This window comes from Talaromyces marneffei, chromosome 4, assembly GCF_009556855.1.
Source record: "Talaromyces marneffei chromosome 4, complete sequence".
Lineage (NCBI taxonomy): Eukaryota > Fungi > Ascomycota > Eurotiomycetes > Eurotiales > Trichocomaceae > Talaromyces > Talaromyces marneffei.
The window spans coordinates 1,519,752-1,539,724 of NC_072351.1; the positions used below are offsets into that span (position 1 = coordinate 1,519,752).

At 42.2% G+C, this 19,973-nt stretch overlaps 4 protein-coding genes and 1 non-coding gene across 5 annotated transcripts; 3 read left to right on the forward strand and 2 right to left on the reverse strand.

The window, feature by feature from the left end:
- Positions 1 to 366: 366 nt before the first annotated feature.
- Positions 367 to 1,469, reverse strand: EYB26_005608 (uncharacterized protein; the record flags this gene model as incomplete). Its single annotated transcript, XM_054264893.1, has 3 exons — positions 367 to 387; positions 452 to 1,382; positions 1,447 to 1,469. 3 exons carry the CDS (start codon positions 1,467 to 1,469, stop codon positions 367 to 369), a joined length of 975 nt encoding a protein of 324 aa, XP_054120868.1.
- A 573-nt stretch (positions 1,470 to 2,042) lies between these two features.
- Positions 2,043 to 5,759, forward strand: EYB26_005609 (uncharacterized protein; the record flags this gene model as incomplete). Its single annotated transcript, XM_054264894.1, has 8 exons — positions 2,043 to 2,376; positions 2,439 to 2,643; positions 2,699 to 4,343; positions 4,395 to 4,545; positions 4,603 to 4,694; positions 4,765 to 4,874; positions 4,924 to 5,249; positions 5,305 to 5,759. The coding sequence occupies 8 exons, from the start codon at positions 2,043 to 2,045 to the stop codon at positions 5,757 to 5,759; spliced, it is 3,318 nt and encodes a 1,105-aa protein (XP_054120869.1).
- Positions 5,760 to 6,033: 274 nt separating this feature from the next.
- EYB26_005610 lies at positions 6,034 to 6,116 on the reverse strand. The gene has a single exon. It is a non-coding gene; the product is annotated as a tRNA-Lys (tRNA).
- Positions 6,117 to 8,375: 2,259 nt separating this feature from the next.
- EYB26_005611 (uncharacterized protein) lies at positions 8,376 to 9,140 on the forward strand (the record flags this gene model as incomplete). Its single annotated transcript, XM_054264895.1, has 1 exon — positions 8,376 to 9,140. One exon carries the CDS (start codon positions 8,376 to 8,378, stop codon positions 9,138 to 9,140), a length of 765 nt encoding a protein of 254 aa, XP_054120870.1.
- Positions 9,141 to 10,800: 1,660 nt separating this feature from the next.
- EYB26_005612 (uncharacterized protein) lies at positions 10,801 to 11,430 on the forward strand (the record flags this gene model as incomplete). The annotated part of the gene is made up of 1 exon (XM_054264896.1): positions 10,801 to 11,430. One exon carries the CDS (start codon positions 10,801 to 10,803, stop codon positions 11,428 to 11,430), a length of 630 nt encoding a protein of 209 aa, XP_054120871.1.
- Between the last annotated feature and the right edge of the window lie 8,543 nt (positions 11,431 to 19,973).

Genomic DNA, 19,973 nt, shown 5'->3' on the forward strand with positions numbered 1-19,973 from the left:
GCGAACGATGTGGTGGTAATTCAGCAAAAAGAAATAAAACTAACGTACACTGGACATCAGATCGAGTTGAAGCATTGATCCCAACTATTGAAGTAATGACGTTGCAGGCCTGCCAAGACCCACGGAGCCTTTAACGATAAGCATAAGACGGCATATCAGATCCGGAGAACTACTACAAAGGAAGGACGGTTATATAGCATGGAATCAACTTAAATAGAAATATGTCTACCAGTTTATTGTCTAGTCAGAACTTATATACCCAGTCTCTTTTCCTATGTACAAGTAGAATTAATTCCCTGTTGTTTGCTCTCAAATGGCGGCAGCTGAGGTTATGATGCAGTATGTCGTTCGTAATCGCTGAGCATGTCAAGCTTTGATCATGAAAATCTAGTCCGATGTAAGCACTCGTGTATAAAAATTGCCTTTTCATAGAGTTAGGGTGGAATCTTACTTCGCCTAAGGATCGTTCATCCATAATAGCCATCCTCTTTTGTTGAATGTGTCGACCACGGATAGCATGTCTCCAGTTAGGCCTCGGCGCTTGTGACCTGGCGGTATCTTGTTGGGAGGATTTGTTGTCCGCTTCATCTGAGCTAAATGAGTCTGAGCTTTCGCTCTCCACGTCCTTCTCAGCGCGCCGTCGTTTCCGGGAGCTGTCCTTCTTTTCTTTTTTCTTCTCCTTCTTTCCCTTCTTCTCCTTCTTGTCCTTCTTCTCTTTCTTTTCATTCTCCTCCTTGTTCTTTTTTGCCTTCTTATCAGATTTCTCTTTCTTCCTTTTCCTTTTCTCTTTCATGCCCTTTGCCTCTGCATCTTTACTAGCTTTCTCAGTCTTCGAAACTGACGCTTTATCTCCAATTTGAGGAGGGATTTCGTCCGCACTTTCGTCCCTGGACTCGTCGGAGGATGTCTTGTCCGCAACGATGGCATCATTCGGTGAGTCATGTTTCTTTTTGCTTTTCGATCTCAAGGCATCATCGGGCTTTTCCTGTACCAAAAAGCCGCCACTGATGAAAGTAACAGCCTGCCATTTCTGCGATGCGTACACGGCCAGCCTTGTATCGTCACGCTTTCGTTGCTCTTGTTCAAGCTGCACGTCGCTCTTTCCATTCAACCGACCCAATAGTCCCTGAAAAGCATCGATTGCAGCCACATTATCATTTCCTAATGTTGGAGCACGAGCGCCCAGTCCCAGTGTGTCGTCTTTCAGCGTCACTCGAATATGAGATGCACTGGCCGCGGTGAAGGTATCGGAATGGTTGGCGTTGCGGGCACCCAAGTAACTTCCGGGCGTCCAGCCTTGAGAGGTCATTATCTTGTGGCCAAAGCCACTTGTTGACTGGGCCCATGTTGTATTGTTGGGATCGTGAGATATCTTAACCCTCCTAGCGATGGTTGTCTGTGAATAAAAGTCGTGTGATGTCGGTGAACAGAGTAGACTAGACTTACTTGCGAGGGGCGGCAAGACCCATTGAAAGTTCTTAAATCACGAAGTTAAAATATGATTATTATTCACTGTTGAAAGTTCAAAGAACTCAAGTAATCCCGGCAGAAAAGCGCGGCGTATCAGCAAGTGGAGGATATGGTTGGTCTATTAACTGATTCGATTTTTTTTTTCCTGTTTTCTGGAGCCGTTGTTAGATAAGTTCTTATCAGGAGTAGATAGTTACTAAGCCATACCTCTTCTGGAGTAGTTTCATCACATGACATCTGCTCACACAAATTGTTCCAGAAAACACCTCCTACCATGGCATTTCTTCTCCTTGATTTGTGTATTTGCGTAGTGCTACTATTATCAGCTCTTTAAACACTGGAGACTCCATACATCCGTTGTCTTCCTTCGTAAACGAGACTGTCTGTAGCAGAATACTCAAAAGAATGCTATTTCCACTAAGCCAATCTGGGACAAGACTGGACGGCGTTATCGATAAGCACAATCCCACATACAACAAACATGAACCACCACCACCACATAAATGATCTTCCTTCCCCAACAGTTGACTCTACCTTAGCACGACTGAGGCCTTGAGCTGGTATTATGAGCAATGTCAACTTTGCGTGTGCTCTGTCGAGATCAGCCTCGGCGATCTATTGCACTCGCTACGGACGATTGTGTTCTTGAAATCACTCAACCCAATGTAGACTACGGCCGCAACGGGCCTACCACAAAACATCAGGACACAAACCGGTGTCTCCTAGAGGCGCATTTTCGCTCATTCTCGGATCTTCAAGGATATCGACTTTTGGGAGAGGGCCGGGGCACTCTTGGATTGATTTCTTTGAATCGCGATGTCTTCATCTGTGTCGTAACCAGCTCTTCTCGGGCAGCTACTGTGCGACCTGGAGAGACAGTCTTGAAAATTGAAAACGTCGAATTTTGTCTGTATTGCCCCCTTCAATGAAACTATATGCCCTCATAGAAAGCAACTAATACTGTGTAGACTGTCTTAATCGATCGGATTATGAATATGGGGAGGAGTACCAAACTTCGTCCCGTTTCGCTGTGGAAGACATCGGCTCTGACGATCTTCATGATATCAAAGACATAGTCACTGACCACCCCTTTATTGCTCTCAAGAAATTGTTCGGTGATGGCAGTTTCTATTATAGTCGTGATTTCAATCTTACGGAGCGTGTGCAGGACCGGTAGGTGCACTGCATCAAATTGCCCAAGTTAACTGCAGCTAAATTGATTATTCAGGTCGACTACTTCATCCGTCATTGATATTGATGGCTTGAATCAAGACATGCTTTGGAATTCCTATATGATAGATCCTTTGTTAATTTTCCGCAGCCGTCTGTCAACGCACGAACGGGAAAAACTTGATACTTCTCGCATTCTGACGTCGGTAATAAGAGGCTTTGCCGGTACATTGGCAATACCAGCTGCTGGGCTTCGAATAACACATTTGGCTTCAAATCTACCGTCAAACTTGACTGTCATATCCCGCTTATCGGCCCGTCGCGCTGGCACCAGGTTCAATTCCCGTGGAATTGACGATGACGGAAATGTTGCAAATTTCGTAGAAACCGAAACGATTTTATGGAGCCCACCCGGATTAACGTTCTCTTATGCACAGGCACGAGGCTCTGTGCCTATCTTTTGGGAACAAACGCCTGGCCTTATCCCTGGTCAACAGAAGATTGAAATATCTCGCTCGTTTGAGGCAACACAACATGCTTTCGACAGACATTTCGATTTTCTGGAACTGAACTACGGTGCCGTTCATATTGTGAATCTTCTCAGTGATACGAAGAATAGCGAACTAAGTCTATCATCAGAGTTTCGCAAGCATGTTGCAAAGAGATCCGACGCACATCAAAATGGTTCTTTGACGTCATTCGATCACTATCTACTGCGAATGACCGATTTCGATTTCCATGCAGAAGCCAGGGGTCCGCTTGGCTATGAGGTGAGCAATCAAATATATGAGATACTCAAGCGTGCTCTTGACGGGTTCGGGTATGCCTTAATTGAAACTGCCAGCAATGAAAAGAGGTCATCACTTTCGGGTCGCAATCGCGAAGTGCCCCGGGTGATCTTGCAACAAGAAGGCATTTTTAGAACCAACTGTCTTGACTGCCTCGACAGGACCAACCTTGTACAGACCATCATCAGTTTGATGGCTCTGGAAATGTATCTTCACCAACGTGGGAGTGATATGGTGCCGGAAATACGAATGAGACATTCAAGCTTGTGGGCTGATAATGGAGACGCACTATCCAAAGTTTATGCCGGCACTGGGGCTCTCAAATCATCGTTTACAAGACACGGTAAAATGTCATTAGCCGGTGCCTTTGCGGATGCACGCAAGAGCGCCACTCGTCTTTATGTCAACAATTTCGCCGACAAGGCTAGACAAAATACTATAGATATTCTACTTGGGCATTTGAGTAATCAAGTGCCCGTTGAGCTTTACGACCCTATCAATGACGTTGTCGCGGCAGAACTTGAGCATCGAGCCGAAGAATATACATCATCGAAAAATATCAGAATATGGGTGGGTACTTTCAACGTCAACGGTAAAGGTGAGGGGACTACGACCGACCTTTCGCCATGGCTTCTGGGGATGCGTGGGAAAGGTGGTGATAACCCAGCTTTGGTCGTTGTTGCATTTCAGGAAATAGTAGAGCTCAGCCCTCAGCAAATCATGTCGACCGATCCAAAACCGCGGATGACTTGGGAAAATTCAGTCAGGAACTGCCTCAATGAGTATGCGGATCGTATGGGGACCAATAGATATGTGCTGCTAAGAAGCGGTCAACTTGTTGGTGCCGCCCTCCTCGTTTATGTGCGGGAAGACGCCCTTGGCGATATCAAAAACGTAGAGGGTAGTGTCAAAAAGGTAATTCAGGCAATTCAAGTGGTCACTACGTGCGCTAATGATGGCATATAGACCGGTCTTTCAGGAATGGCGGGAAATAAGGGAGGCTGCGCCATACGTCTCGAGTACTCGAACACCAAGATATGCTTGGTGACTGCCCATCTTGCTGCAGGGTTTGCAAATTATGATGAAAGAAATAAAGACTATGCAACAATTAGCAACGGTTTGAGGTTCCGATACAACAGGACTATTGAAGACCACGATGCTATCATATGGCTAGGTGACTTTAACTACCGCATCGGCCTTGACAACCAAGAAGTGCGGCAATTGATCAAAAATCATGAGTTTGGCAAATTATACGAACATGATCAGGTAAGTTGAGTTCAAACATACGCATTGCGTCCATCTTAAAAGCCCGCTACTAACATGTGTTTGTGTATAGTTGAATCTTCAAATGCTAGCAGGAAGAACATTTCCGTTCTACTCTGAGGGGTTAATAAGATTCGCGCCCACGTATAAGTACGACCTAGGAACCGATAACTACGATACCTCGTGAGTGAGAATGATTCAAAATAGAGGTGCTATTCTAATATATCAATAGAGACAAAGGTCGAATACCAGCATGGTGTGATCGAGTGTTATGGAAAGGAGGGGGCCTAAAACAGATCGATTATGCCGCCGCCAATATAAAGACGTCAGATCATCGGCCTGTTTCATCTCTGTTTGACTGTACAATTAGCATCATCGACGAGGTCCAGAAAGACAGATTGAATAGAATACTATATGATCGGCATCGCGCCGAATTCGGTGCCATGGTCTCCAGGGGCGATCTACTAGAAGACGATGACGATGCTGTTCGCTCTTTCGGCAATTCCCAGGGATTACCACCGGCAAGTTCGGATCGTCATAAGTGGTGGCTTGACAATGGTAGGGGCACTTCTGGTAATGATTCGGTCGTGCGATTTTCCTAATGGGTTTACAGGCTCCGGCGCTCGTTCAGATATCGCACCGTTCGTGCAAGGAAATGTGCCAAATATTGTGGGCAAATCAAATCCATTTACCTGGAGCGAGGAAGACGAATGGGTCAACCCTCAAGCTTTACTCGATATCGCAGACTCCAGGGACCACTCTAAGGTGGCGGTTGCAGATAGCTCAATGAGTAAATCCCAGCGACAGCGCAAACCTGTTGCACTAAGCCAACCAGATTCAACTCCGGCAAGCATTATAGAGTCTCAACGCGGTGGCGGTTGCATCAGTGTTGATGCTGGAGAACCTAAACCTCGTTTACCTCCCCGACCACCCACATGGCAAACCGGCGAGAATTTTTTACCACAACCCATTAAACGAAGTGCCACGGCCGCGCACACGCCCACGAACCTCCTCGATGAGGTGGATCCTGCAATAGAAAAGTGGAAACCATTGCTCCCACACCGTTAATTCTTGTATAGCGCCTATATAGTCAAGCGCGTAGACTCACAGAAGACTGACTGATGTGAATGCCGATCAAATCATGTATTCCAATGTAATACTGTTGGGGATACAAAGGGTTCGAAGGAAACTCAACGATCGTGAGGCGATTGATTAGATGTTGAAAGAGTACCAGTACATGATACCATATTAAAGGAGAATAGCTCCTGCCGTACTTAAAATAGAGCGACAAGCAAAAAAAGAAAACAAAAGTGATGAAGGCCTAAAAAGGAAAAAGATAAACAGCCCGATGCGGGGCTCGAACCCGCAACGTTCAGATGCCTCGATGATAAGAGTCTGACACTCTACCGATTGAGATAACCAGGCGGTTGGGGTATGGCGTCCACAAGCAGGAAATATCACTGAGGAGTGGCTGAAGCCTGACGGGGGCCACTGGTCAATTTATTTATTTATTTATTTAATCAAGTTTAAAGTCTATAACTATAGAGCACCACAGGCTATGACAGATTCGGTTGTAGCCTTGGCTAGGTCCTCGGCGCCTCAGCCCCTAACAGTCTCGGGCATTACACAAATCCAGGCGCTCATCTCGCCCCTATACGGCGTATTCGCCAAGGGCCTTCAGGCATGCTTATAGGCCACATGCCTATAAGGAGCCCTCATAGTCTCAAGCATAAGGGCACTTCTAGCCGCCATTAGGCCAGCTAGGGTGCCCGTCCCCCTATCCAACCCCCGTATCCTCCCAGTCTCGCAGGGCTTCCCAACCCCAATGATCACCAAGCTCAGCTTCTTAGCGGCTTGCTCCTTATCCCGGAATAGGTTGGCACTAGCTACAAATTGCAGCAGCGCCGTGGTGGCCTTGTGTTATGAGCTGACCTCATATGAAATAGGTTCGGGCAGTCAAGCCCTCACCGAGAACGTGCGACACGTGAAGATATTCCCGAGTACCGGACAGGCGCTGAGCATGACACCTAAGGATAACACCCTTGGGAAATGCATCCGGGATACTATTCCCAGGGCCGTACCAACGTTACCGAGCAAGCCCCGAACATACGGGAATGGCACACGAAGTTCCCTCACAAGCACCGAGACGGTGCTGAACGTACGGAGGAATTGACCGAACCAGCGAGCTCCTTATCCCTATATGAACTGCATGTACGAGCTGAGAATCTTGTTGTTTTCTTTCCTTCTTTTCTTCATGTTATGTTTTCTATTTTAATATGCCCTTACAGTGCGCATTAGGCGGGACTAGCCCGTAACACCTTGGGCTCACTAAAAAGTCGTGCCTCTGGGGCGTCCTCTGCCGCTGTAGGTAAGGGCACGCCGGCGTCAGCCAGCCCCTTATACAGTATCCTCCGGGGCCCACGTCGTCCCCGGCACTCAAAAAGAATGTGGGAAACCGTCTCTCTAAGCTCTCCGCAGGCCCTGCACTCCGGGGAGTCCCGGTATAGATATACTATATAGAATAGGTAAATATAATATATAGCTTGAATATTATAATATATATTTTTTAAAAGTAAATTTATCTAATCAAGTTTATAGTCCATATGCAACACTACAGGTTATGACGGACTGTCAGGCTCATAACGTATTTCACGGGTAAGTGGCACACACGGGTAAGTGGCACACTTCAATTTTGTATGATTTTCTATACAAACCCTAACGTCTTATATCTCAACAAATTTAACATATAAACCATATCTAAAAATTATCCATGTCTTATAAGAACCTGTAAGTAATGAATATATAACGTCAATTTTTTAAAAATATATTATTAATCGTTTCGTATTGAAAATTACGGCGTAATTTTCTAGGGTTGGTTTGTATACCAATAACCACCTAATAAAATCGTTTTAAATTTTAAATAACCTTATAACTGGTCTATTTAAACTGCTATTTAGAACATTAAGCAAAAATACAGCTTTGTTGTGGGATTGCTGATATGTTGTAAATGGCTATTTTGTATGCGATTACAAGGTGTGCCACTTACCCGTTTGTGCCACTTACCCGTGAAATACGTTAGTTAGTTATGACTGCTTAGTCAACAGATACAGTTTCTTCACATAAAATAATTCAGGGCGCTAATATCGGTATAATATGATCCCTTAATGGGAATAGGGCCTCATAGTTTCAACACGGTACCTTCTCACCAAGGATTTCAACGACAGCGACGGGGGACATATAGGGGGCAGGGGCCTGGGACGGAGCTCACACACACAACTTAGGGCTCTAACCTAGTGAGGGGCTAGGGTTGAGCCTTGGATTCATTCGCGGTAGGGGGGCCGCGACACTTTTTCAGGCCCTCCAGGACAGCGTAGTTGACCACTGCGCCATCCGCCGGTTAAGATTAATTAATTCTATAGCCTTATTATTAATTTATTTATAAATTATGTTAATCTAAAGTAAGTAGTAGAGGTTAAAGTCTTTAAAAATAAGATACTATACTTTAATAATTATAATTTATTAAAAAATAGTTATTATTTTTAATTATTATTATTTTTTACATTATATATATTATAGATATAGATAATATTATATATCATAATATAGAGAGTTAATAAGATCCTTGCTATAGCTTTTCCACCTCATACAACGCATATTTTACAGCCTCTAGATGGGTTACCGTTTATGCAATATAAACGTATCTATAGAAGAGCTATTAATGACCAAGCGCACCTAGGAGTCTATTTTTACGATAAGATTGATTTTTTAGCCAATATTGCTCGTGTACGTGCTGAGGCTCTTACTCCACGAGTTATCCGGAACGGATTTTCTGCGCGTGGGCTTTGGCCTCTTGATCCAGAGCTAATTGTTGGTCCTTTGATTCAAAAATCTGATCTTCAAGAAGGGCAGGAGTTGCAAATTTATAATGGCACCGAGGAGCCCGATATTGCGAGTTCACCTACAAATGCTTCATTTTCTCCGCCAACTACTGCGTACAAGCTTCAAAGATCAATTAAGAAGGTTGACACCCAGCTAAATGAGATATCTGATGCAATTCCTGGTATCCGGAGGAGTCTAAAAAAGATTTTCGACGGCAGCCTTACGCAGGCCGATATCAAAGATCAACAACAGGCTCAAATTGAGCGCCTCCAAACGCTCAATGCACGCAAATCCGCTAAAAAAAGCAAGCGCCAGGTGCAGGTTGGGGGCATCCTCACCGTAAAAGATGCGAATAGAGCCATTAAAAAGCGTGCTACAGCTGAAGAAAAGAAGGCTGAGAGAAAGAGGCTTAAAGCGCTCCGGGAGGCACCTTTGGGATCACTGCCTCCCCCGCTTACAGCAAGTGACGAGGCGGCAATTGATCGTAATATTATATTGAATTTGGTTGAGCAGGTTTACCCAAGGCGCTCAGATCCAAATTTAATTCATTGGGTTGAGGAGAATATATAAATTTGTTAGCAATTTCCATACAAAATATCACTTATGTGACAATTTCACTTATGTGACGCGCACCCTCACCCGCTTCGCGGTGTGAGGTGCGCGCTAGCGGCACGGGTAGAGGTTTAACACGATTTTAGACACTAAGTTAGAGAATATTAAAGGTATATAATTAATTATAACCTAGAATTAGATATTAAAAATATTTATATTAGATCTAATATTAGTTTTGTATAGTAAGAATATATTTAGTAAGTATAACTAGTCAGATTCTGATTAGAATTAGAAACTAGCTAAGGCCTTATAAGGAAATTAGAAAAGGCTAAAAAGGTATAGAAAGAATTAGAAAAATAATTAGTACATCTATAAAATAATAAAAATTATTATTCTTTATAAAGACTTTATTATTTTATACGATATAAGATTTTAATTATTTTTTAATAGTAAATAATAAAAGTTATTATTGTCTATTATTAAATAATGAATATTAATAATTTATTTTTTACGAACATTTTATTATTCTTTATAAACATTTTATTATTTCTTATTAAATAATAAAAATTATTATTTTCTATTTCTAAATATTAATAATTATTATTCCTTAGCAAGATCTTATTATTAGCCGTATTATTTTTTTAATAAGAATTTATTATTTTCTATTCCTAAATTATAAAAATTATTGTTCTCTAAGATTTTTATTATTTAAAATTTTATTATTTTCTGATACCATTTATTATAATTTAATTAGATTTTTTTTAAATTATAAACCTTTATATTTTTTATTATCTAAAAATATTATTCTTTAATATTTAATTAATATTATTAAATAATAAAGTTATTTATTTTATACTAAAATATCTATTACTTTTTATTTTTATTTAAGAAAAATAACTATTTGTAATTAAAATCTTTGTTACTTTTCATTACTATTTAATACAGTATTTAATACAGATATTTATTTTTTTTAAGACTTTAATTATTTTCGATTTCTAAATAATAAAGATTTTAGTTATTCTTTATTATGAGAAAAATAATTCTTTACTAAACCTTTATTTCTTTAAGAATTTTATTTTTATTCTTAAACAATAAAAATTATTATTTTCTATTCCTAGATAATAAATATTATTATTTACTAAGATTTTACTATTTCTTATTATTAAATAATATAAATTATTATTCTTTAGTTCTAAAAAGTTATTTAACTTATTTTATAATAAGATATTAGATTTTAATTATTTTTTATTACTAAATAATCAAAGGTTATTATTTTATAATAGGATATAAGTTATAATTTCAATTATCTTTTAGAACTGAATAATAGAAGTTATTATTTTATACTAAGATTTTAATTATTCTTTATTATAAGAAAAATAATTTCATTAAAATTTTATTATTTATTATTAAACAATATAAATTATTATTCTTTAGTTCTAAATAATAAAAATTATTATTTTATACTAAGATTTTGATCATTCTTTATTATTAAATATTAAAAATTATTATTTTCTATTCTTAAATAATAAATATTCTTATTCTTTAATACTAAATAATAAATATTGATAAAACCTGAAACTAGGGACGGCCGGAACACCAGTTTCGGCACTTTTTGAAAAACAGCGCTTTTTACACGTTCTAGAGGGCCTTATAGGCTTCTCGACACCGAGAAACCCCCATGGAGACTCCCAAAGGTGCCCCAGAGGCCGCAGGAGTCCCCGATTCCACGGGGGATGGGATGGGGGTCGGTAGTGGCCACCTACCCCAAACGCAGGAAAATCAGGCCATAGAGCCACCGTTATTGTTTCCAAAGCCGAGCAGTGGTTGGGGAGGCTCAGTAGCAACAGATCCACAGCTAGCTGAGGCGCTCCAGGGCTCGCTACAGGAGCAATTGGCACCTGGCAATGCCGGCGCAGGCCTAGAGAGAAGCCTAATCTCATGGCTTACAGGGGCTATGCGGGCATCTAGCAATGAGCCTATCGAGGCTGCTGGCTCAAAACAGACAGGGAGCAACCCCTATAAACAAGACCAGGCTAACGCCCCCTTCGCTATACGGGTGTACTGTTCGGAGCTCATTAGGCGCTTCGAAGAACGCTCCGGGGAGCAAGAAAAGAGGATTAGGGCATTAGAGAGCCAAGTCCAGTCCCTTATTACAGCAAATGGATCCCTAGAGGCTACCGTTAGAGCCCGAGGCTCACGATATCTTAGTATCCAGCGTCCCCGACGTTATGGTAGGCGAGTCACCGCCAAGGCCCGAAGCCGGGAAAGGGCTAGCGCCTGTCCCAGAGAGGCTAGCTCCCGCAGCTAAGGGCCCAGTTACGAGCTTGAGTGGATGTCAGGACCCACCCCAATATCAAGCTCCAAGGAATCCTTAAAAACAGGCTATATCAACGCCTAAGGGCCCCCAAGCAACGCCTACAGTCTCTAGGAATATCGCTAAATCCTAGGCAGCACCCCCGAAACAAGCACCCAAGATTTGGGCATCAACCGCGGGTAATACCCAGCAAGCTAACGCTAGAGAATGGAAGACAGTGTAATATAACAAACAACGTGGAATCAACAAGGCAAATGGTAAGCCGGAGCAACCGCTAATGAAGCCTATAAGCACCCGGAGCAAGGAGGAACGACGCCTTATCTTTAGGCGCCATGAGCCTATAGATACGGTGAGGCATGACACCCGGGATATCCTTTTATAGCTTAATCGAGCGCTAGATAGCGCAGGACTACCCATCTTCATAAGGGCGGTTGATGCGGGATATACGGCATCAGGGCATCTTACAGTCCTTATAAAGAAGAGCACGCCTAGAAAAGTGCTAGTGCCAGCCTATAACGACATGCTCCTCACCGCTATAAGGCGTGTGGACCCGGCTGTCATCTCGGTGGAGGTTAGTGAGCAGTGGCAGCGCGTTAAGGTGCATGGAGTCCCTATATGGCGCTATATAAATAGCAGCAACGGCTTGGAGCTCGCCCGTGAAGAAATAGAGATAGGAACGCTATTTAGGCTCAAACGGGATCCCACATGGCTCAAGAGCCCTAGGGCCCTACAGGCTAGGAGACAGGGTTTTGCAACAATGATAGTAACCGTAGGCTCCCGAGAGGAAGCCCGGGGACTACTAAAAGCTGGCCTCAAATTTGGAGGGCACCATTATAAGACAGAGGCTTATTAGGATATCAGCCCCGAGAGCGTATGCACTCGGTGCTGCGGAATAGGGAACGCTAGCTATCTAGAGTGTAAGAATCGTCCCCCAAGGTGCACTATCTGTGCTAGGGACTATAAGGTCCTTAGCTATAAGTGCAATATCGTGGGGTGTAACGCTGGGCTTGCCAAAGTGTGCCAACACGTGCCAACTAGGTGCGCTAATTGTGGAGAGTCCCACGAAGCCACATCCCCGAGATACCCTAAGATTAAGCAAGCTCGTAAACAAGCTATGCAACGAGCTAGAGACCGTAAGCTGTAGCACCAAATCCTAACATCTTAGGGCTTTGGAATAGTGGTCCCAAACCCCCCACAATCCCTAGAGTCCCTGGAGACTAGGGAGGAACCGACACTAACTGCAGGTGAGCCTCTAAGCTCTCTAGGCACTAGACAAACTAATATAGACAAGGAAACAGACTGGCATCATCCCTTTACCGTCGATGAAGCGCCTCTAAGCCAGGAATTATATTAATACTTCAGCACAATTATATCTATACTAGTACTATAGTATATATAGCATTAGAGGCAGCGCTGGAGGCAGGTGCAGGTATAGCATACCTCCAGGAACCCCTAGTGGGTAAGTATAATGTTAGCCACCTAGGATTCCTATTTTACTGGCCAGAGTGCCCCTGGGAGCATACCCGAGTGGTAACGGCGGTAAGGAGGGATATAGTGGATAAAGTGGTGATTAATACCCGTACAGACCTCGCTAACCACCTCTACTTTATAGTGGTAGACGTGGTGGAGCGTGGGAGAAGCACTAGAGTGGTAAATTATTATGACAGCTGGCTAGGGGCTTCTCATACATACTCTGGGGCGACTTAGCGTAACCGGAGAGCCCTTATAGACATCAATTGGGACTCTATCTTTAGGGGACGATGCCTAATTCTTAGGGATTTCAACGCCCACAGTCTTATATAGAATGCCCTAATCACAGATAGGAAAGATGCTAAGCCCCTAGAGGATCTTATCACTAGGCATGACTTATTTATTAATAATGAACTAGACATGCCTACAAGACCCTATAAGACAGAGCTCTCGAGGGATGGTATTAGGGGTGAGAAGGTGCCTAGCACGTCGATTATTAACCTTACAATCAGTAATCAGGCACTAGGACCATTAGATAGCTAGGAAATTGAGACAGACGGCCTTACTACATTAGATCACCTAGTTATCTAGGCCTCGTGGGAATCCCTGGAGGATATAGAGGATAGCCCCTAAGAAGTAATAATTACAAGGTGGCAGATAGGTGCTCTAATAGAGGATAAGGAGGCATTAGAAGCAGCGATAAGCACCTAGGGGGAGCTTATAAGTGCCCAACCAAGTCTAATAGATAACTGCTTTCTAAGAGATATAGAGAGGGAAGCAGAATGGATTGAGCAATCTCTTACAGACGTGCTCCGGCGGTATACTAAGCCAATTAGGCTCTGTGCCTGCTCTAAACGCTAGTGGGGACCCCATACAATAGAGGCACGGAGGCTATACTAGATCTGAGGCTTGTAAGGCTTATCACTCCAGAGAGCTTAGTAAGGATAGCCACCGTGAGGCCCGGAAAACGTACTACGCCACTATCAGGGGGGCTAAGAGAGAGTGTTGGGAAGTATTCCTATAAGGGATGGATAAGGACGTGCTTACTAAGCAGAAATGGTATTAACTTAGGCAGCGCTCTAATATACTAAGCTAAATACCAATAGCACCACACCAGCCCTAATTGACCCCGTATCAAAGAGGGTGATAGCGGCTACGTTTAGTAAAAAGGAGATACTCTTTAGGGAGCAAGCCTTTCCTCAAGGCCCGGAATCTAGTGCTGAGATAGAGCTCCTAGAGCCTGGAGACGCCTATAAGTTAGCTAATAAGACAGCGGTACGAGATGTTCTATTTAGCTAGGGGATAGAGAAAGCTCTAGGCACAGATTTTCTCAACTTCAGGGCTATTAAACTGCTTTAGTGTCTTGATCAGGGGCGTGTTATAGCGCTAGTTAGGCAGTGCCTTAGGCTTGGGATACACCCTGCAGCCTAGAAAACCGCCAAAGGGATCCTTCTTAGGAAGCCCGGAAAGGGTATCTATACAGTGACAAAGGCTTACCGCATTATAAGCTTACTAAAGTGCCTAGGTAAGGTAGTTGAGAAGCTTATTGCAGGGCTTATTATAGATTATGCAGAAGCCCAAGGGCTATTCCATAAGGGCCAATTTGGTGCGAGACGTCAACATAGCGCGGTGGACGCCGTAGCATGCCTTATAGGGAAGATAGAGCACGCTTTGGGCAATGGTAAGCTTAGAGCATGCCTATTTATGGATATTAAGAGCGCCTTTGACTACGTGGTCTGGAGTAAGCTTATAGAAGGTCTCCAGGGCACGGGGATGGACGGAGGCCTAGTACGCTGGGTGGCCTCCTTCATATTAAATCGACGTGCCATACTTGTTATTGACGGGCACATTAGTGAGGAAGTCCCTATAAGCTCAGGCTTGCCTCAGGGCTCACCGGTGTCACTAATCCCCTTTGTGTTGTACATACGACTATTAGCAGCTGCTATTGAGAGCGCAGTTCCGGAGGTGCGGGGACTGTCCTTTATAGACGACCAGGGGCTAGTTACAGCGGCTAACTCTATAAGAGAGGCCTGTAAGACCTTATAATATACTGCCAAGGTAGCAATTGAATGGGGGGTTGAGAACGGCGTTCAATTTGACCCCAGCAAGACAGAGGCAGCCTTCTTTATAAGGCAGCGTAAGAGCCTATTCAGGCGCAATATTAGGGGGGGCAAGAATAACAGTCGGGGGTGTGAGAGCTAAAATCATGCCTAACACTGTGCGCTGGCTAGGGGTTATCCTTAATAGGCAGCTATCCCTAAAGAGCCACTATTCCACGTGCCTCTAAAAGGCTCGGGGCACCGAGATGAGACTCCGTACGCTATATAGGGCCAGCGGCCTTACCCTAGAGCTTATACGACGACTGCAGCGAGCTATTATATAAGCACAGGCTCTCTAGGGATTAGAGCTCTGGTGGTAAGGCCAAAAAACGTGGGCATTAGGCCTATAGCGCCTAGTTAACAGCTAAGTAAGAGCTATTACAGGCATGCTTCCTAAGGCACCGATAGGGGCCCTAATCTATGAGGCAGCCCTAGAGCCAGTGAACGTGCTGCTTGATGCCAGAAAAGCTAGATATATAATAAGGCTATTAAGACTGCCTGAGACGTATCTAATAGCGCAGCTACTCCCAGTCACACTTAGGTATAGTAATACCCACGCACAGCCTGGAGAGCAGCCTCTAGATGACCGAGAATAGGCTCTAAGCAACGATAAAGTGCCTAAGAGGATAAGCCAGAGGCTTACTAAACACCTAGCTCAGCGCTTAATAAAGGACCCATCAGGTGGAATCGAGAGGACAGTGTAAAGCGCACCAGCAGCCTTTCCAGGTACTATCTAGGTACTCGGCATTGAACGAGCCTTAATAGAAGCAGCAGAGTGGCGCCTAGGGACAACCCTATAGTTAGATGGCTCTAGGCAAGACAACGGATGTATAGGTGCTAGTATAGCACTACAGATAGTACCAGAGGCCCCATAGGAGCACCTAGAGCTACCTATAAGTACTGGGTTTAAAGTTTTTGACGCGGAGCTCATGGGAGTGGCTTCGGCACTAGAATAGGCACTGGAGAGGTATCTCCCAGGGCCTATCCACGTCCTTTTAGATGCCCAAAACGCCATCAAGCGCCTCCAATCAATGGAGCCTAGGGCTGGACAGTCTCTAGTACTTAGGGCTCACATGGCCGCTTCCCGGCTTAGGCTTAGCAGTCGTCCTATAACGATACAGTGGGTGCCTAGGCACAATAGAGTTGAAGGAAATGAGTAAGCAGACCAAGCAGCTAAGCCCGCTGCTAGCAAGCCCGCTGGGCCTGGTTTTGAGGGCTTATCCTTAGCCTACGTTAGGCGTGCTTGCACCGAGGCACGAAGAGCCGCGGTAGAGAATTGGGCTCGTAAGAACGCTATACAAGGAGCTTAAGCATAGGCGAGGAAGAGCCTATAAGATACCACGAGGCTGGGGACTTGATAGGATAGCCGCCAAAGCCCCTAAACGTGTAGCGAGCCGTTACTATCAGTTGAAAACAGGACATGCCCCTATAGGCACGTACTTGCGCCGAATCAAAGCCCGGGACTCCCCGGAGTGTAGGGCCTGCGGAGAGCTTAGAGAGACGGTTTCCCACATTCTTTTTGAGTGCCGGGGACGACGTGGGCCCCGGAGGATACTGTATAAGGGGCTGGCTGACGCCGGCGTGCCCTTACCTACAGCGGCAGAGGACGCCCCAGAGGCACGACTTTTTAGTGAGCCCAAGGCCACCACGGCGCTGCTGCAATTTGTAGCTAGTGCCAACCTATTCCGGGATCAGGAGCAAGCCGCTAGAGAAGCTGAGCTTGGTGATCATTGGGGTTGGGAAGCCCTGCGAGACTGGGAGGATACGGGGGTTGGATAGGGGGACGGGCACCCTAGCTGGCCTAATGGCGGCTAGAAGTGCCCTTATGCTTGAGACTATGAGGGCTCCTTATAGGCATGTGGCCTATAAGCATGCCCGAAGGCCCCTGGCGAATACGCCGTATAGGGGCGAGATGAGCGCCTGGATTTGTGTAATGCCCGAGACTGTTAGGGGCTGAGGCGCCGAGGACCTAGCCAAGGCTACAACCGAGTCTGTCATAGCCTGTAGTGCTCTATATAGACTTTAAACTTGATTAATAATAAATAATAAATATTATTATTCTTTATTAAAATTTAAATAATTTTTATTATTAAATAATAATAATTATAATTACAATCAAATTATATTAATAAGTAATTTACAACTATAATTATAATAATAATAGTACTAATAATTATAACTATAATACTTCATTGACTGTTGTAAATTCTATAAGAATTTCTGAAGCTAATTATTAGTTAACTGTCTATATTAATTTAAGAAAAAGACTATTATTAACTCTTAATATTATATTAAGAGGATGCTTAAGCTAATTTAGAACTTAGATAGTAATATTATTAAGCTAAGAATAAACTAACTTATTCTTATTCCTAGTACTATCTATATTAAGAATTAATATTTATTTAATAGCTTAACAATATATATCAGATATACTACTAGTGTATTATAATCTAAATTATAGCTATAATTATATCTATAACTATTTTAACTATTAATATAAAGGTAACTAGAATTATAATAAGCTAAAGTCTTAAAGGTTTTAGAATATACTAAATATCTATTATACTTATAAGTAGATTTATTATAAGATTAGTTTACTACTACTAGTTAGAAATATATTAAATATTATTAATTAATTAATTTAAAAGAATTTAGATTTATATAGATTAAAGATTACTAGGGTGTTAGCTTTTTTATATAACTTAGTATTATAAGTATATTTGCCTGAAGGTATATTAATAATAATAGTAGATTAAATATAGATTAATATATAAGCTATATATGTTTAGTATCTATTAAATACTATATATATAATAATAAAATGTAGTATTATTAAATTTCTTAAGTTAGTATTAGTATTAGTTAAGTATTTAAAGGTGGTATATATCTTAGTAATCTTAGTAGTTAGAAGATTATATATATATTAATATGATACTGAATATAAACTATTAATTAATTTATCTAGACTTATTTATATAGTTAGTATTATATTAGCCTCTAGTTATAATAAAGAGTATTTAAGTACTAGTATTAAGTAAGTATAAGATAAAGTATTAAAACTTAGTACGATTCTATAGAATAATCTATATAAATTAATATTAGTAACTGTTATATAGATATAGATAAGGTGGATAGAATATATAAATATTATAATAGATATTATATAGATAGTAGTATAACTAGAATTAAAATTAAAAAAGAAATCTTTAAATATAATTTAATTATTCTAAGTTTAGATTTAACATTAGAATATAAAGAGATAATATATATATATATATATATATATATATATATATATAACCCGAAGTCGGGCTTACACGTCAGGTAAGGTGTAGAAAAGTTCAAGTAAGGTGTAGCGCTCAGCGGAGGTCAAAAAGCTTCAGTTTCACGTGAATGAACGGGCAGTCTAACCAGGTTTGGAGCTAGCTTTCGCCTCAGCTGACTTTGCGGCTAATATTGGAGTGCGGGAGGACTAATACCCATAGCATACTAGTCTAGTATACGTCCCGCATTCCACCTGTACTCAGGTGACTAACGGACGCTAATCCTAATATAGTTACGTATCCCGCACATGCCCAAAATATTTTTTATGTTTATCCTTCCCTGCGTTTATTTTCTTCTCCTGCTACCTATCCTCTCCACCTCTTTTTCTTTATAGTCGTACACATTCTTTTCTCCTCTCGTACATATTCTTTACTTTAATTCTCTACATTCTTTATATAATTTTAACTTCTTATCTGTATCTTATTAACATTATAAATACTAACGTAATTCACAAGCGAACCGGCCACCTCTCCCGAAAATAACTCTCTATATTGATTCTTCATATTTCAACGCGTCAAAATGCCACCAATTCGCAAAAAAGATCCTCTAAAATCCGCTCAGATAGAGGGAAAGATCGAATTAGCTATTTCCGACTTAAAAAATGAAAGAATTCGCAGTATTCGTGAAGCTGCTAGAATCTATACAATCCCTCGTACGACTCTTCAAGAACGCATGAAAGGTGTACAATATCGACAAATTACACGCGCCAACCACCATAAATTGACTCAATCTGAGGAGGATTCACTTGTTAAATGGATTCTTGATTTAGATCGACGTGGATTACCTCCCCGGCATTCTCTTGTACGAGAAATGGTCAATTATCTTCTTTTACAACATAGCAAACCACAAGTTGGAAAAGATTGGGTGACCAATCTGATTAAACGCCGTCCAGAGATTGATTCCAAATTTGCAAGGAAATATAACTACGAACGTGCCAAATGCGAAGATCCAAAGATAATTCAAGAACATTTTGACCGCGTACGAGCTGCTATATCTGAGTATGGGATCTTACCAGAAGATATCTACAATTTTGATGAGACTGGCTTTGCTATGGGACTCTGCGCAACTGCAAAGGTTATTACTGGAAGTGATCGATATGCTCGGCCAAAGCTTTTACAACCTGGAAATCGAGAATGGGTGACTGCAGTTGAAGCAACAAATTCAACTGGTTGGGCTATTCCTTCGTACATTATTTTCAAGGCAAAGAAAAATGTACGATTGGGCTGGTTTGATGATCTACCAAGTGATTGGAAGATCAATATTAATGAAAATGGCTGGACTACAGATCAAATTGGATTAGAATGGCTTAAAACCCATTTTATTCCTTATATTAATGGCCGGTCAATGGGATCATACAGAATGTTGATTCTTGATGGCCATGGAAGCCATTCAACTGCAGAATTTGATCATACATGTACTGAGAATAAGATTATTCCAGTCTGTATGCCACCTCATTCTTCACATCTATTACAGCCTCTTGATGTTGGCTGTTTTGCGGTTTTAAAGCGACATTATGGGCAGCATGTTGAGCAACGAATGAGGGATGGATTCAATTATGTTGACAAAATGGACTTCCTAGAGGCATTTCCGCAGGCTCGTACGGTGGCATATAAAGCTCAAACTATTCGGAATAGCTTCGCAGCC